This window comes from Hypanus sabinus, chromosome 12, assembly GCF_030144855.1.
Source record: "Hypanus sabinus isolate sHypSab1 chromosome 12, sHypSab1.hap1, whole genome shotgun sequence".
Classification (NCBI taxonomy): domain Eukaryota; kingdom Metazoa; phylum Chordata; class Chondrichthyes; order Myliobatiformes; family Dasyatidae; genus Hypanus; species Hypanus sabinus.
In genome coordinates, this window is record NC_082717.1 from 53,063,036 (window position 1) to 53,080,565 (window position 17,530).

The 17,530-nt window shown below is 38.6% G+C and overlaps 1 protein-coding gene across 7 annotated transcripts in view; it reads right to left on the minus strand.

The window, feature by feature from the left end:
• Positions 1-17,530, minus strand: part of asb3 (ankyrin repeat and SOCS box containing 3) — a 100,505-nt gene that overhangs the window by 37,596 nt on the left and 45,379 nt on the right. For all 7 annotated transcript variants that reach the window (XM_059985932.1, XM_059985926.1, XM_059985927.1 and 4 more), the window contains exons 6-8: positions 13,908-14,085; positions 12,929-13,126; positions 8,160-8,408 (exon numbers count right to left, since the gene is read on the minus strand). In XM_059985932.1, coding sequence (XP_059841915.1) covers positions 8,160-8,408; positions 12,929-13,126; positions 13,908-14,085 — 625 coding nt within the window. The remainder of the gene's footprint in view (positions 1-8,159; positions 8,409-12,928; positions 13,127-13,907; positions 14,086-17,530) is intronic.

Here is a 17,530-nt window from a genome sequence, read left to right on the forward strand (position 1 = left end):
ATCAAAATGTCACTTATAATCGATACCTGTACCCAGCTGGAAGCCCGAGAAGAGTTTATTCATTCTTTTAAAAAGCTTTAAATTTTTGGCAAAATTCAGTGTATTTTGAAAAAAGGGCATACTTAAACTAAGCCAAAAAAAGTACCAGTTGTATCAGCAAAATGCTGCTGGCCTCTTGAGCTGAGCAAAATAATCAATCAGCCGAAAAAAAATTTCAGAGGAAATGAGTTCCCCACGATGGATTAGGTAATAGTACATTAATTCACACAACAGTAAACTTGCTTTACTTTTACAGATAGGTAAATTTCCCCGGATAATAAAAATACCTGAGAATCATGAACCCAGAAATAGTCAACCAAATACATTGCCAGCATTAATTTGCTATTAATGTGCCACTTTTTTAAAACATGAATAATATTGGCATAAACTGAATTCTATAAACATCAGGTTTGTAACAGAATAGGTCTTGATATCAAAACCTAATAGTGAACAAAACATGAAAATGTAATGTTTTGTATTTTACTTCAAGAATATAATAATAATCATTATAAGAATATAATAATCATCGATCATTATTATTTTTGGTAAAATATCTACATTTTAGGTCCAAATATGATCAGCTTAAGAATTGCAGCAAGGAGAGAAGCAGTTTCCACTGCTTACAGACAGCCATACGTATTGGACAGTCAACTTAGCTCTGAGAAATGTCTTATAAATCCAGGAAAGTTCTGCGCAGTTCAACTGTTCACAGTTGTTCGGTTTTGTTCAGCTGCTGGTCATAGAGCTCAACAGCAGGGGAAAAGGTTACAGCAATTCAACTTAGATTTGGTACGATGGGAATTGCCATTCATCTTAATGCAGAAAAACACAGCAAAGAACCAATTAATTTTTAATAAAATAATTTAAAAGCCAGAAATTAAGATTATTCAAATGTTTAATGCCTAAATGATAGCATCTGGATATTTTAACACCTAAAATATTTAAGAGTTGGAATATTTTTCAAATGAACACATCAGAAACATAAACACAAGAAATTCTGCAAATGCTGGTAAGCCACACAAAATACTAGAGGAACTAAAAGTGGGGCAGCACCTACTGAGAGGAATAAACAGTTGACAATTCAGGACTTACTAAGTCAAACCGATGCTTGAAAAGAATTCAGAGCATATTACTTTGTAGTTTAAAGTAACTTTATTATCAAAGCACATATACAATAAGTCACCGTATACATCCGAGATTCATTTTCTTGCAAGCAATCACAGTAACTACATGAAACACAATAGAATCAATGAAAAACCACACCCAACCAGATAACGATCATTATGCAAAAAAACAAGCTGTGCAAGTACAAAAAAGGGGAAAAATAATAATAAATAAACAAGCAACAAATATTGAGAACATGTGATGAACAATCCTTGAAAGTGAATCTGTATGTTGTGGGAATGTTGTACAGTTCAGAGATGGGGTAAATGAAGTTATCCTCTCCGGTTCAGGAGCTTCGTGGTTGAAAGGTAATAACTCTTCCTCAACTTGGTGGTTTGGGTCTTGAGGCTTCTGTGGCAGAGTGAGAAGAGAGCATGACCTGGATGGTAGAGATCCTTGATGATGGATGTGACTTTCCTACGGCTGTGCTCAATGGTGGGGAGGGCTTTCCCCACAAACAATGAGATAGGGAGCGATGGATTAGGTAACAGTACATTAACTGACTGAACATAAACTTTCCTTACTATTGCAGACAGGTAAATTTACCCCTAGACAATATTTAAGCAATGAATTTGAAGACTTTTTTATTATATAAATACCTTCCAGTCCTGATGAAGGGCCTTGGCCCGAAATGAAGATTGTTGCAGAGGAGGCTGCCAGGATGTTACTTGGGATAAAACATTTTATTTATGAATAGAATAGAATGGAAATGGATAAGTTAGGTTTATTTCCTTTGAAGTGGAAGACACTGAGATGGAACCTGATAGAGGTACACAAAGTTAAGAAGGGCATAAACAAGAGGGATGGAATAAAGCTTCTTGCCACAGAAGGTGTTTAAAATAAGAGTCTATTTTGAAGCAAAATACAAGATACTTGGACCAGATCAGAGGAAGATTTCTTTCATTCAGAGTGCAGTAAAAATTTGGAATGCACTGCCTGAGTGGCTGGTAGAAGCAGATAATCTCACAAGTTTATTAAGTATCTAGATAAGCATTTGAATCACCAAGATATAAAAGACCAAAGAGTGCTGGTGTATGGAATTACTATAGCTCCACTACAGTTTATTAGGGAACAATAAAATTGTGCATAATTATCCTTTTACAAACGAATCTTATCATCACTGTTGAAGAAATAATCAACATGTTATGCCTCCTCCAAAACAGTTCTCCCTAGCTTAATGTGATATTTGTGCTAAATTCCTTTATTATTATCACATGTATTGAGATACAGTGAAAAACCTGTCTTGCATACTGTTCATTCATGCAGATCAATTCATTACAACAGTGCATTGATATAGTACCAGATAAAACAATAAAACTATATAGAATTAATTGTTACAATTACTGAAAAGGTGCAGGGCAGGTAGACAAAAACATACAAGGTCGTGATGAGGTAGAATGTGAGGTCAAGAGTTCATCTCATCATACGAGAAAACAGTTCAATAGTCTTAGAAAAGCAGAATCGAAGCTGATCTTGAGACTTGTGGTACATGCTTTCAGGCGTTTATATTTGCTGCCCAATAGAAGGGGATAGAGGAAAGAATGCCCATTATTGGTGGGGCCTTTGATTACGTTGACTTCTTTACTGAGACAAGAAGCACACGCAGAGTCAATGGAGGGGAGGCCAGCTTCTGTGATATACTGAGCCATATCCACAACTGTCTACAGTTTCTGGATGCCATGGGCAGAGCAGCTGATTGAGCAAACTGTGATGCAACTGGATAAGGGTGCTTTCTATAGTGCATCAATAAAAATTGCTAAGGGTCAGAGACATCCTGAATCTCTTTAGTTTCTTGAGGGAACAAAAGCACCAATGAGCTTTCTTGACTATGGTATCAATGTGGTTGGAGCAGGGCATGCTATTAGTGATGTTCACTGCTAGAAACTTGAAGCTCTCAAGTCCCTTGACTTTAGTATCATTAATGTAAACAGGAGCAAGTGCACCATGCTCTTCCCAAAGTCAATGACCAGCTCATTAGTTTTGCTGACATTGAAAGAAACATTGTTGTCATGACAACATGTTTCTAAGCTCTCTATCTCCTTCCTGTACTCTGACTTATTGTGATGTGATATACAGCCCACTACAGTGCTATTATCTACAACCTTGTAAATGGGAGTTAGAGCAGATTCTGGCCATACAGTTGTAAAAGTATAGGGAATAGTATGGGCAGCTGAGGATGCAGCTTTGTGGGGCACCAGTGTTGAGAATAATTGTAGTAGTGGTTTTGTTGACTATCTTACTGACTGCTGTGTGTTTTTCAGGAAGTCAAGGATCTAGCTGCAAAGGGCAGAGTTGAGTCCCAGGTCTAGGTGTTTGGAGATGAGTTTGTTTGGAATTATAGTATTGAAGGCAGAGTGTAGTCAAAAAAACAATAGTTTAACATTGTATCTGTTCTGTTCAGATACTCTAGAGATTAATGTAGGGCCAAGGAGATGGTGTCTAACATAGATCTTAATTGGCAGTAGACAAATTATAGCGTGTCGAGGTTGTCAGGGAGGCTGGAGTTAATGTGTGCCATGACTAGTCACTTTAAACAATTCGGGGGTGGGGGGGAATATCAGAGTGAACAGGCAGTAGTCATTAAGACATATTGTTTTGTTTTTCTAAGCTAACAGGATGATAGTGTCTTCTTAAACCAGATTAAAGCACGGATAGGTTAAAAAAAATCTGCAAGTACCCCCAGAAACTAATCTGCACAGGATTTACGGACACAGCCGAAAATACTATCACAAATGCTTTTCATGAGTTCAGTCTCCGAAAACTTATCTTGTATCTGCAATGATGACTGTAGGTTCAGATTCATTGAAGGCTGTCGGGGTAAGTGGTGACATTCCAAACACCTTCTGTTCAATTCGTCCACATGTGCTAAGCTCATCAGGAAGGGATGTGCTGCTGTTGGCGATGCTGCCTGATGTTGTTTTGTAGCCTGATAACATACCACCATGGAACAAGTTTCTGTAAAGGATCTTCATGTTTCAGCTTCTGTCTGTGGTCACGGAGAAGCACAACCTGGTGGTCTGATCTGCCAAGGTGTGGGCGACGGGGCTGTGGTTGGTTCAATAGGCGTCTTTGTTGGTTGTGTAGCAATGGTCAAGAGTGTCCGGGCTCCTGGTGGTTCAGGACACATGACAGTGGTATGTTGGTAACGTACTCTTGATCTTGGCTTGGTTGAAGTCAACAGAAATGATGAATAGGGCCTCAGAGTATCCTGTTTCAAAGCTGTTGAACAAGGAGTATAGTTGCACGAGTGCAGATTGGCCTGGGATGAGATGTAAACGGGACAGCTGAAGCAAATTCCCCAGGCAGGTAATATTCCCCAGGCAGCCACCTCACCATTATACATTCCATGCCGGGTGGCCAGGAACCTGCCAGGACCATCACAACCAACCACCACAAAGTATTAATTAGGAACAGACTTCCATCCTCTAACTTTGCTTGAGGGTGCTGTATGATCAATCTGGTGAGTTAAGAAGACCTCAGACTCAGCTGAAGCATATGTAAACTTCATTTTGGTGACATGTAGGACATAGCAGGTATAGACAATAGGTGCAGAAGTAGACCATGCGGCCCTTCGAGCCTGCATCGCCATTCTGAGAGCATGGCTGATCATCTGCTATCAATGCCCGGTTCCTGCCTTGTCCCCATATCCCTTGATTCCCCTAACTATAAGATTCTTATCAAGCTCTTTCTTGAAAGCATCCAGAGAATTGGCCTCCACTGCCTTCTGAGGCAGTGCATTCCACACCCCCACAACTCTCTGGGAGAAGAAGTTTTTCCTCAACTCTGTCCTAAATGACCTACCCCTTATTCTCAAACCATGCTCTCTGGTACTGGACTCTCCCAACATCTGGAACATATTTCCTGCCTCTATCTTGTCCAATCCCTTAATAATCTTATATGTTGTAATCAGATCCCCTCTCAATCTCCTTAATTCCAGCATGTACAAGCCCAGTCTCTCTAACCTCTCTGTGTAAGACAGTCCGGACATACCAGGAATTAACCTCGTCAATCTACGCTGCACTTCCTCTACAGCCAGGATGTCCTTCCTTAACCCTGGAGACCAAAACTGTACACAATACTCCAGGTGTGGTCTCACCAGGACCCTGTACAAATGCAAAAGGATTTCCATGCTCTTGTACTCAATTCCCTTTAAACTACAGTATTAAGATATGTATTAGTACGCTACTGTTTTGCAACATTAAATTTTTACTTACTGTAAGATTGAAATCCCATTAAAGATTAATTCCAAATGCGAAGTCTCATTTATAAATCAATTATACGTTACATTTCAAGCACTTCATTTCAAAACATGTCAGTTGTAATATTAATTGCTAGATGAAACATTGCATGCAAGCTCAGTAGTTAAAGATTACCAATAAAAAGTCCAATGATAATACCGTATTTCAATCAAATATTGAACTTCCAGGATAGGGAGTTTGTAGAGTGCCTATGGGATGTATTCTTGGAACAGCTTGTACGAGAGCCGACCAGGGACAAGGCTATTCTAGATTTAGTCTTGTGTAATGAACAGGATTTGATAAGCGATCTTGAAGTAAAGGAGCCATTAGGAGGTAGTGACCATAATATGATAAGTTTTTATCTGCAGTTTGAGAAGAATAAGGGCAGATTGGAGGTGTCAGTGTTGCAGTTGAACAAAGGAGACTATGGAGCCATGAGGGAGGAGCTGGCCAAAGTTAAATGGATGGATATCCTAGCAGAAAAGACAGTGGAACAGCAATGGCAAGTATTCTTGGGAATAATGCACAAGGTGCAAAATCAGTTCATCCCCCCCGGAGAAGGAAGGATTCAAAGGGGGGAAAGGGGCCACAGTGGTTGACAAAGGAAGTCAGAGATTGGATAGCATTAAAAAAAAAGTATGACAAAGCTAAGGTGAGTGGGAAGACAGATGATTGGGAATTTTTTTAAGGAACAGAACTTAACTAAAAAGGGAATACGGGGAGAAAAAATGAGGTACGAACGCAAGCTAGCCAGGAATATAAAGGAGGATAGCAAAAGCTTTTTTAGGTATGTGAAGAGAAAGAAGATAGTTAAGAACAATGTTGGACCCTTGAAGAATGAATTGGGTGAAATTGTTATGGGAAACAGAGAAATGGCAGAAGAATTTAATAAGTACTTTAGATCTGTCTTCACTAAGACACAAGCAATCTCCCGGATGTATGGATGGGCCAAGAACATAGGGTAACAGAGGAAATGAAACAGATTGACATTAGGAAGGAAATGGTGATGAGTAGACTGATGGGACTGAAGGCTGACAAATCCCCAGGTCCAGATGGTCTGCATCCTAGGGTACTAAAGGAGGTGGCTCTGGAAATTGCGGATGCATTGGTAATCATTTTCCAATGTTCCTTAGATTCAGGATCAGTTCCTGAGGATTGGAGAATGGCTAATGTTAACCCACTTTTTAAGAAAGGAGGGAGGAAGAAAACAGAGAACTATCATCCTGTCAGCCTAACATCAGTAGTGGGGAAGATGCTAGAGTCCATCATTAAAGATGAAATAGTGGCATATCTAGACAACAGTGATAGGATTGGGCCGAGCCAGCATGGATTTACCAAGGGCAAATCATGCTTGACTAATCTATTGGAGTTTTTCCAGGATGTAACCAGGAAGTTAGACGAGGGAGATATAGTGGATGTAGTGTACCTCGATTTTCAGAAGGCATTTGGTAAGGTCCCCACATAGGAGATTGGTGGGTAAAATCAGAGCTCATGGCATTGGGGGGAAGATATTGACATGGATAGAAAACTGGTTGGCAGATAGAAAGCAAAGGGTAGCGGTGAATGGGTGTTTCTCGGAATGGTAGGTGGTGACTAGTGGAGTGCCACAGGGCTCGGTATTGGGACCACAGCTCTTTACGATTTATATCAACGATTTAGATGAAGGCATTGAGAATAACATCAGCAAGTTTGCTGATGATACTAAGCTGGGTGGCAGTGTGACATGTGATGAGGATGTTAGGAGAATTCAGGGTGACTTGGATAGGCTGGGTGAGTGGGCAGATACTTGGCAGATGATGTTTAATGTGAATAAGTGTGAGGTTATCCACTTTGGGAGTAAGAACAGGAAGGCAGATTATTATCTGAACGGTGTAGAGTTAGGTAAGGGAGAAATACAAAGAGATCTCGGAGTCCTTGTTCATAAGTCTCGGAAGGTGAATGAGCAAGTGCAGCAGGCAGTGAAGAAGGCTAATGGAATGTTGGCCTTTATTACAAAGGGAATTGAGTACAAGAGCAAGGAAATCCTTTTGCATTTGTACAGGGCCCTGGTGAGACCACACCTGGAGTATTGTGTACAGTTTTGGTCTCCAGGGTTAAGGACGGACATCCTGGCTGCAGAGGAAGTGCAGCTTAGATTCACAAGGTTAATTCCTGGGATGTCCGGACTGTCTTACGCAGAGAGGTTAGAGAGACTGGGCTTGTACACGCTGGAATTAAGGAGATTGAAAGGGGATCTGATTGCAACATATAAGATTATTAAGGGATTGGACAAGATAGAGGCAGGAAATATGTTCCAGATGCTGGAAGAGTCCAGTACCAGAGGGCATGGTTTGAGAATAAGGGGTAGGTCATTTAGGACAGAGTTAAGGAAAAGCAACTTCTTCCAGAGTGTTGTGGGGGTGTGGAATGCACTGCCTCAGAAGGCAGTGGAGGCCAATTCTCTGGATGCTTTCAAGAAGGAGCTAGATAGGTATCTTATGGATAGGGGAAATCAAGGGATATGGGGACAAGGCAGGAACCGGGTATTGATAGTAGATGATCAGCCATGATCTCAGAATTGTGGTGCAGGCTTGAAGGGCCAAATGGTCTACTTCTGCACCTATTGTCTATTGTAAATATGCATATTTTATGTATTTCTCTTTTAAATACTGTATAAGCAAGACACTTAGACATTATTTAAAAAAAACAATTTGAAGCTTCTCTGAAATTGTTACTTACCAAGCTTCACTAAGCAAATCCACAGGATTCAATCCAGCTAATAAAAGGTGAGGTAACCAGTGCTTAAACTGTTGTTCTGATAATAATCCATATTTTATAATGCCAGCTAAATGACTGCCTGATGGTAATGAGTAGCCTTGTTCCAGAAGAAACTGCAGTAAGTGGAAGTACTGATATTGTAGACAATATGAATAATGAAGACCTGTTACAACAGCTCCAGCTTTCAGGAGAATGGGAATTGCAGAAAATCTGGAGAAATAATTTTAAAAATACATTAGTCCTAAATCAGTTTTTTCAAGTCAAATAACCACAAATCTTCACATTTATCGCAAACTATTTTAATAGACTGATTAAAACTGAATAATCAATGCTCATACAGAGAGAAACACAAACAATAAAAGACTTATTTTTGTTAGTTGCAATCTTGGGATTTCTGTCAAAGTCAAGCATAATGATTTACTTTCAGATCATACAATGATCATATAATGACCCTCATACAAAATGTAAAATTTACTGACCAGTAGTGGCCTACAAAAGGAAAGTTAAACCCACTTGCTACTGAATTATCACAGCAGGACTTTCTGAAAATTGTTAATTACTTAAATCATAAACAAGTGATAAAAATAGAAATTTTGATTTGTATATGGTTCACTTTCAAAATCCTTGGGCTAAAACTGCTACTTTGCTCAAACTATTTTTCAAACTTTTCACTGACAGCCTAATCCAGATGTAAAACTATTTCAACAATGTCATCGTAAGTAATAATAAACTGACGTCTACAAATCCCCACTAATAGTTTAAAACTGTACAGTATTTCATTATATTTTGGCATCATTCAAACATTAGTACACATCCAAAAACTTAAGAAAGTGATTAAATTTAAAGCCACAGGAAAGTTTGAATCTTTCCCTGTTCATTTCCATATCTTTCTGGAAAGAGTTGGCTTTTATTTTTGATATGCAGTCCAACTTCTAAAACAATACCTTTCAGAAGTCAGGAGACAATATAAAGCAATCATTTTTTTGCAAAACACAACTTGCAAATAATCTTTGCAATATAAACATAACCATTGTGATTAGGCATAGCACAGTTGAAAGCAGATTTGTATAGTTGAGATTGCCAAATATATACTGAATACAATTCTTCATTCCATTACCTTGTAATACATCAATCTGTTGGGTTTTCATTGACTAGTTGGTAAAGTCACTTCCAATTTTAATGAATGTAATCAGATTTTTTACACCAATTATCAAACATTCAGTTCTTGAGTTCTGCCTGACCAAAGCTGGAAGTAATCTCTGTATTAATGAAAGTTTAAAAACTGAATAACAGAACCAAATAAGGAAAAGAGGACCCTCCATTCTGAACTAATCAAAAACAGTATCAAATCTTCCTTCCCATAACTTATAGACATGCTGTTATATAACCACACTTCTGAAATTTCATAATTCTTGCTTGTTTTCCCATTTCAATACATATTTTCAGGTTTAACCCTACAAATTAAAAGCATCCTTGAAATAAAATAGGTGACAAGTCATAAAGCAACTTTGATAAACACATAATAATTTACCTTCCTCTGATTTACTTTTCAAAAAAAAAAGAAACATGGCATTGGACGTAGTGAGATGGAAAAATGAACTTATTATTTAGCATACTCTCATTTTCTTAATGAAAATGTGTCAAAAACTAAGTGCAATGACAATGAGGTCAACATTTTAATTGCTTGAATCAAAATTACTTGTTCATACACACAATACTCCACCACACTGTAACAAATAAAACTGAAAAAACATGTAGGATCTACATATTTTATAATATTTTTCACTTACAAAGTAGATTATATTTACAGCAAAATACCTATCTTTTTTCTAATTTATCTTTCAATGTTTTGACTATTCCTTGCTAAATATATTATGATTGATATCAATAATGTTTTCTCTGTATTAAATTCAAATTTCAAGGAACTAACTGACCAAACAGACAGGGAGAAATGCAAGTTCCAGCTACACAGTTTTCTTCAGTAGACCTTACTGATTCATTTATAAAAGGGTCCTACTGTAAGCAGCATTACCATGGAAGCAGGAGATCAGAAATCCGTTGATACAGTAGCTGTTAAAAAGTTTCAAGCGAGGTAATTTGCACCTGTAACATTGGCAAAGTGGGGTACTTCTCAAGCCCACAGTTCAAGAGAGAACTGCCAAAGGACTGCAACATGAATGCTCACGCTCTCCACAACAAGGAGAGCCACAGCACCAGGGGAAGGAAGTGTAGCTAGGAATGGGGTGTGAAAAGCCAGTATATGCAAAGTTATGTTTGAGTCCAGTGTTTCTTCAGGACATCAAACTCATTAATTTAAAAATCACAGTGGACATAAGCAAAAAGAAGTGGTCAGATTGACAATCGTTTTTGCATATTGTGTGCATCATCATTTTGGGGAAGATGTAATAATTAGAGTTTGCTCTCCAAACTGGAAGCCTCAATTAATATGCACGAGTGTTACACGTTAATGATTCTTTGGATTAAGTTTGTTGCCAAGAAGATACTTCCCACCACCACCCCCTTCAATTAGTTAATTACCTGCCCATGAGTAGTTTTAGTAGCTTGCATATGTCAGCACAACCACCTTACTTCTCACTATTCCTTCTGATACTTTTGTCGTGGTTTCTTGAAATAACCAGGAGACTCAGAAGATTCTTCAAGAAATTTAAGCCTTTATTTGCAAACAAAAGCCGAGACAATTAATGAACGTGTCACTAATTGCCTGCCAAGCCTAGTACACAGTATTCTTTATAGTACTTTCTCATCTCAGTTATATTAGCATATACTTGTTCTAGTGCCTTGACTGGTTTTCATACCATCGCACAATCCTGTCTAGTCTACTCCTTGGAACACACGTCCCCCTTCCCGGCTTTGACTGTTTTTCATACCATCACACCGCCCCACAACCCTGTCTACCACCATTATCTCTACATGCTTACTTTCACTGTTAGCTACATTCTTAAGGCACTGAGCTTACTTTCACTGTTAGCTACATTCTTTTTTTTTTAAATAATTTTTTATTGCATTTTTAAATGATTACAAAGTATGAAAAAACAATGTATATAACCCATACCCCCTCCCCTTAACCCCTCCCCCCTAACTGCCCCATAGAAAAAAAAGAAAGAAAGAAAGAAAGAAAGAATGCCTGGTGGTTGGAAGATCTCCACATGCTCCATGGAATTCATAATAATTTTAATATGTATATTTATTTCTTTCCCCTAATAACCAATTGTTTCATCTTCAAAGCACATTCTTAAGGCACTGATGCATTCAATAGTACAGAGACAATACAGAGATTACATTCTGGCCAATAAATTGGATACATAGCAAATAGCAAACACAAGGCTGGCCACATAGTTCTGGCCACACAGTAAACGTTGCAACTTTATTCTCCAATAATACTGAATAAGCAGTGGTTTCAGCTCCATCCCCCTTGTCCTTTGCTTAACTAATTTCAATCCCAACATTAAACTTTTCATCCACTGCTGATTTAAGAGCCAGGCCAGATTGGAAAAAGTCAGGATGTCAGGCCAGAGGAGAGCAGCGGGCCAATGTTCAGCTCACTGCCTGCGAGTTTTACTTGTTTCTGCGCTGAATTGAGGTTGTAGCCTGCAACTAACGGGCTCCTGGACGAGCTGTAGTGATGAATGGCTTCGAGGCTCACTTTCGTGAACTTCAGTTCTGAATGCTATTTGCTTACTTATGTTGTTTGCACGATTTGTTTTCTTTTCTGCACATTGGGTGTTTGACCTTTTTTTAATGGGGTCAGTTGGGTTTCTTTGTCCTGTGGCTGCCTGTAAGGTTGTATATTCATACTTCGATAATAAATGTGCTTTGAACTTTGGGTTTCTCATCTCTTTGTGTGTTCTCAGTCTCAGTGAGTCCATTTTATTTTCTAGCAAACAGATATTGACCAATAAAAGTATTGGTACCACTGGTCTGGTTGGGTTAGCTCTCAGCCAAGCTCGTGCCCAGGCTCTCTTGCCACATTCCTACTTCATCTCACATCACCTACATATGTCACTTCTTTGGCTGAGCCACCTTTGGCTGTTGTCGCTGGGTCTGGCATCTATAGAATCCCTCGTCCATCGACATCCAAATCTGTGAACTTTGAGAGCAAGGAGTGGGCAGTAATTTGTATTTAGCTAGAGCCAATAAGATTCACTACAAAGGTTGATTGGATGTCCATTACCTGAAAATTCCTCACTATTTCATATATCACCATATATCTCTGTTTCATCATCATTGCTGGGCCAACAGAACCATACATGTGCTTTTACCAGAAGAAATGCAACAAATAGCATTGTCTGCAACGAAACGTTGATGTTTGATTTCACTCCATAGATGCAACCTGACCCAATGAGTTCCTCCATATCCTTTGTATGGTTGCCTCTGTCTACACCGGTATCAGTTCCATGGTAAAGTAGTTTCCTAATAATAATTTGTCCAATACAAACAGCTGCAAGTTTACATAGGCAAGCGTAATAACATTTATTCCCTGCCATTTACAATCTATGGCAGGGATTTCCAACCTTTCTTATGCCAGGGACTAGTACCATTAAGCAAGAGGTCCATGAACTCCAGGTTGGGAACCCCTGACCTGGCATTTATTCCCCTTTATAGATTTGCTTACAGCATCTGTGGATCTGGTTACAAAAATAATAAAAGGAGTCTGGATCTTTTCAAATTATGTAGAAATAGTGATCAGAAGCAAACATTGAATGGGTTACCTCTGAGAGAGAGCCATGCACAAGGGTGACAGGCAGTCATACAATGGACACTCTTGAGCATCAGGACTGTAGCCCACTTGCAGCAGCATCTTCAAGCATTCTTGGTGTCCTCCATACACTGCTGAATAGACAGGGCTCACTTTACTTGCCCCTTTATCACATATTCGGTCAGTGATCGGTATTAGAAATTCCAGCACACTGTTAGACATGAAAGCACATTGTTAAATGAACATTACATTCACACACAGCAGGAACAAAAGAAAAATAAACTGCTCCTGCTTTCTGAATTGTTAATAATACAGGACTCAATAATAAAGTAACTAACACAAAGCACATCAATATATTTGAATAAACTTGAAATACCACAAATTAGAGGAAAAATTTTAATGAACTGACTGAAAACACAGTGGAAACTGACTTCAGAACATGTTATTTTAAAACCATTTGAGGCTGGACTTTATCCTTACCAAGTATATCAACAGCTGCAATGAATATCAATGAGATTTTAAGTACAACACTGCAAATGTCACCCTGAAAAACAAAACAAAACCTAACCCTCTACAAGGGCTTGCAAATTACAAGAACTTTATAACTTTTAGCAGTAGATATGCACACAATGTACTTACACTTAAATTGGAAAGGATTAATTGCTCCAAAGCAAAATTTTAATTTGGCAGCAAAAATTTTAAAATGCATTTTTCACAGAGTAGAAAGTATACAAAGTAAATGGGTACTGTGGAATCTCTAGACATGCTTGAGATAAAATTGGAAGTACTTTCTGGAACTTTTAAAAATATACTTAAATATAAGAAAAAAAGAGAATAAGAGCTATTGTAGCAATTCAAATTCCAGCTTCTGATTTTCAGTTCCTTAGATTGCAATATGTATCACTTGGATGTCATGCTTTAAAATATATTTAATGTATGGAAAATGTTTAAAATATGTATTTTAATAGCTCAATTAGACTGTGTGCACTTACTTGACTTTACCCATCTGGGCAGCAGCATGAATAGGTAACTGCCAATTATCTTCATTGCAATAAAGGTTTGCATCAGCCCCATGTGACAGCAGCAATTCAACACATTCCACATGGCCTTCCTGAGCAGCTATGAACAATGGTGTGGCCTTATCATAAGTCTGGCAATTAACATTACCACCTGCAAAATTAATTTTAAAAAAGGTTATTTTATTCAAAGTTCAGTTCAAAGTTCTTCATGGCACAGTGTATGCAGTCAAAATACTGAAGTGCAACTAATTACTTACTTACTAAAATACTTCACCAGCTTTTCATTATAATTTCATAATTTTTCAGCAGTAAATGAACTGAAAGCATTTTAGTAAAAGGAGCATATGCAGGTGTTCTATATAAGTCAAATCAATTCATATGCATATACGTCAGGCAATCAGGGGAAAATCGCCCTAATGAATGCAGCACAAATTGAGATACTATGGTAACTGGAGTTCAATCCTCTCAGCCCCAAAACTTTGCTGCAAAAGTCGTTTTGGTCAATGCCGTAAGGCAAATTACCTTTAGATGCTTCAATGATCTTTTCCTCTATCATGTCAGAAGTGGAGAACTTCACCAATTACTATAGAGTTCAGTTTTAGCTGCACCTCATATCTCAAAACAGTTCATGCATGCACACAGCATGGGTGGTCGACGCTCAGGACTGGGCTGACAAATTACAACTGCCAACCATCTTTAATTGGAGAATCTAAACATTTCTCCTTGATATTTGATGTTGTTACCATTTGCAGGCCCAGACCCATCAAGCTCCTGCATGGTTACCACAGACCAGAAATTGAACTAGAACAGTGACACAAATGTTGTAAATCATTGGAGTAAAGCAGAGGTTCAGTACTCTACAGCAAATGATGTGCTTCCTATTATCTCATATTCTTTCTTCATAGAGCAAGGTAGAAAGATGATGGGATTCTCAAGTTGTGTAGACAAGTGTAGTTCCATCAATTTTCAAGCTGTAAGGCAACCAAGGTAATGCAACTCAATGCGTGAGTCACAATGAATAATAAACCACTGACTGTCATTCACAAGGATGTAGAGTGTGCCATCTACAAAATGCACTGTAGCAATGCACCAAGGCTTCTCCAAAAGCCTCGATCTCTACTATCTAGGAGAAGGTTCACGGAAACACCACCACTTCCAGTTCCTCAGACAATGACACAATCTGTGCAGCAAGATTCAGAAAACATCTCTGTACCATGCAACTATCAAACATTTATCATTTCCAAAATCATCTCTGCGTGGCAGCCAACAACATTGCAATTACTGAGTAACAACTAGCATCGAAATCCAGGAGTCACCATGGATCAGAAAGTGTTCTGGATTAGGCACAATTGAAAGAATGCAAATCCAACAAGCATCAAGAACATGAAGCACATCACACCCTTTTTGATTAGCATCTCACACACCTCCCTCCACTACGATATCAGAGCGGCAGATGCATATACAATCTTTAAAATCCACAACAGGAACTCATTAGGGCTTTGTCAACAGCATCATACATCTCTTTCTACTTCACGGGACAATGATGCTGATAGTATTAGACTGTCGCCACATTATACTCCATCTCCAGGTCACAAATCAGTCTGATTTCTGGTTTAAGATGGTGCCATCAAAGACTTGTGACAGCATACTGGTAGTTTGAAAGCAAAGGATTTTGATGGAAAAACATCACTAATAACACTTAATTTTTGAGGTGAATTGTGGTGAACTATCTCTGCAAATAATGAAGAGGTGAGAGAAGGTAAAGTAAATTCATGAGATACACCCTGATGGTTGGAGCAGACGATTTGGAGCGGAGAAGTCAGGACAGAGGAGTTCTGATGCCCGTCCAATTTTGCCCGGATGCGAGGGTGCATAGCTTGAAGTGCCAAGTCAATTTGGAGTGGTCAAGAACCAGGTCTGAAGCGAATTGCTGGTTCTAGGCCCAGAGTGATTCGCTAGAGCAAGATCTGGGTCCTAATGCAAGCTACAATTTGCTGTTTGGACAATCTAAATGACAGCCCATATAGACTGGAAGAGCAGGGTGTTGAGAGTCAGGCGAGGTTAGATGACTCTGGGTGCGAAGTTGATTTGGAGAGATCGAGAACAGCTTTTATGGCAGTGAAATCTAGGCCCGCGTTGTAGGCGGTGTGCTATAGGCCCTGAGTGAATCACCACTGCATGGCCCGGGTCCAAATGCAAGGTACAATCCGCCATTCAAACAATTTAAACACCGGCCCAGGTAGACTAGAGGCTCCTCTCTCCACAAAGCTAAGGCTGCAAAACTGCCCTCAGCCGCTGTGCTTGATGTCTGCAAACTTTGAGGCCACTTGCTCCACTAATACGATGAACTGAATACAGAGGCTTTGGGCCTACTCCAGACTGCTCGGAGATTTGGATCCAAGGACTCAATTCGGTTCCAAATGCTGTTGTTGTTGCTCACTTTTATTGTTTGCATGAGTTGCTTTTCTCTACCCTTCTCTGTGCACATCGGGAGTTGATCGTTATTTTTTTTGTAATTGTGTTCTTTCAGCTTCCTTGCTTTGCAAACTAATCTCAAGGTGTATAATTTATACATTCTTTGATAATAAATTTTCTTTGAATATTTTGATCTGGCAATGTGAAAATCACTTCTCTTTCTTTGTTACTGCACTAAATTTGGTAGGTTCCTGACTCTGGAAGCTCCTTCTCTATAGCAGAGAACGAACATAGCTCATCACCATCTTTTTAAGAGCCATTAGGGATGCATAATAAATTGATGCTGTAAACAAATATTGTTTAAATTATTACCTTTATACTTGCTAATGTTTCAGATCATTAACCAGTCTCTCTCGCAATATATGCTGCCTACCCTGCTAATTTTTTCCCCATCATTTTCTGTTTTCAATTCTCCAGCACTCTTAGCATTTAAATTTTGTATTACATTTTCTAGCAGGCTCTGCAGTGAAAACAGCTGTGTTTCAGGAATGTCTGTACAAATATAATTTATTAACATGCAAAATCTTTGCCAATTTACTTACCAAGTGCAAATAGGTTAATAATGAAGGAAACAATCCAAAGCATTTTACAGGCATTGACTAGATGATACAGATGTTTGTGAAAGTGCAATCTGTGCATAATTTAAAAGATAATGCTGTGGATTTCTGTGTTTCAATTTATGACTCTGATTGGTGTTACTGTTTTTTTAAAAGCTTCTAGCAACATTTCAGAATTAAAAGATCAGATGTTTAAAAAAGCTCTAAATTTAAAACAATATTTAAATTCATCTGAACAATCCAACTTTTCTTTAACAGGATGTTATAATAGGGACTATAATCAAGACAAATACCACCTGCTTCGAGTGAAGTGAAAACTACTGGTCCTCTGTGGTATACAAGACAAACATTTCATGTGCTGTTTAAATGCCAAAGCACTTACTGGCATATTTTCTCTGTCTGCATTGAATTTATTGCCATCAAACAATTTTTTGTTAAGATATTATCTACCCTATCAATCTCTGCTAAATTCTAGTGCCCAATGTGTAGACCAATTGTATAAGCATGGGACTCAGTAATCTTACTGTATACACAATAGCTAGGTTAGCTACAAATTATGATTTC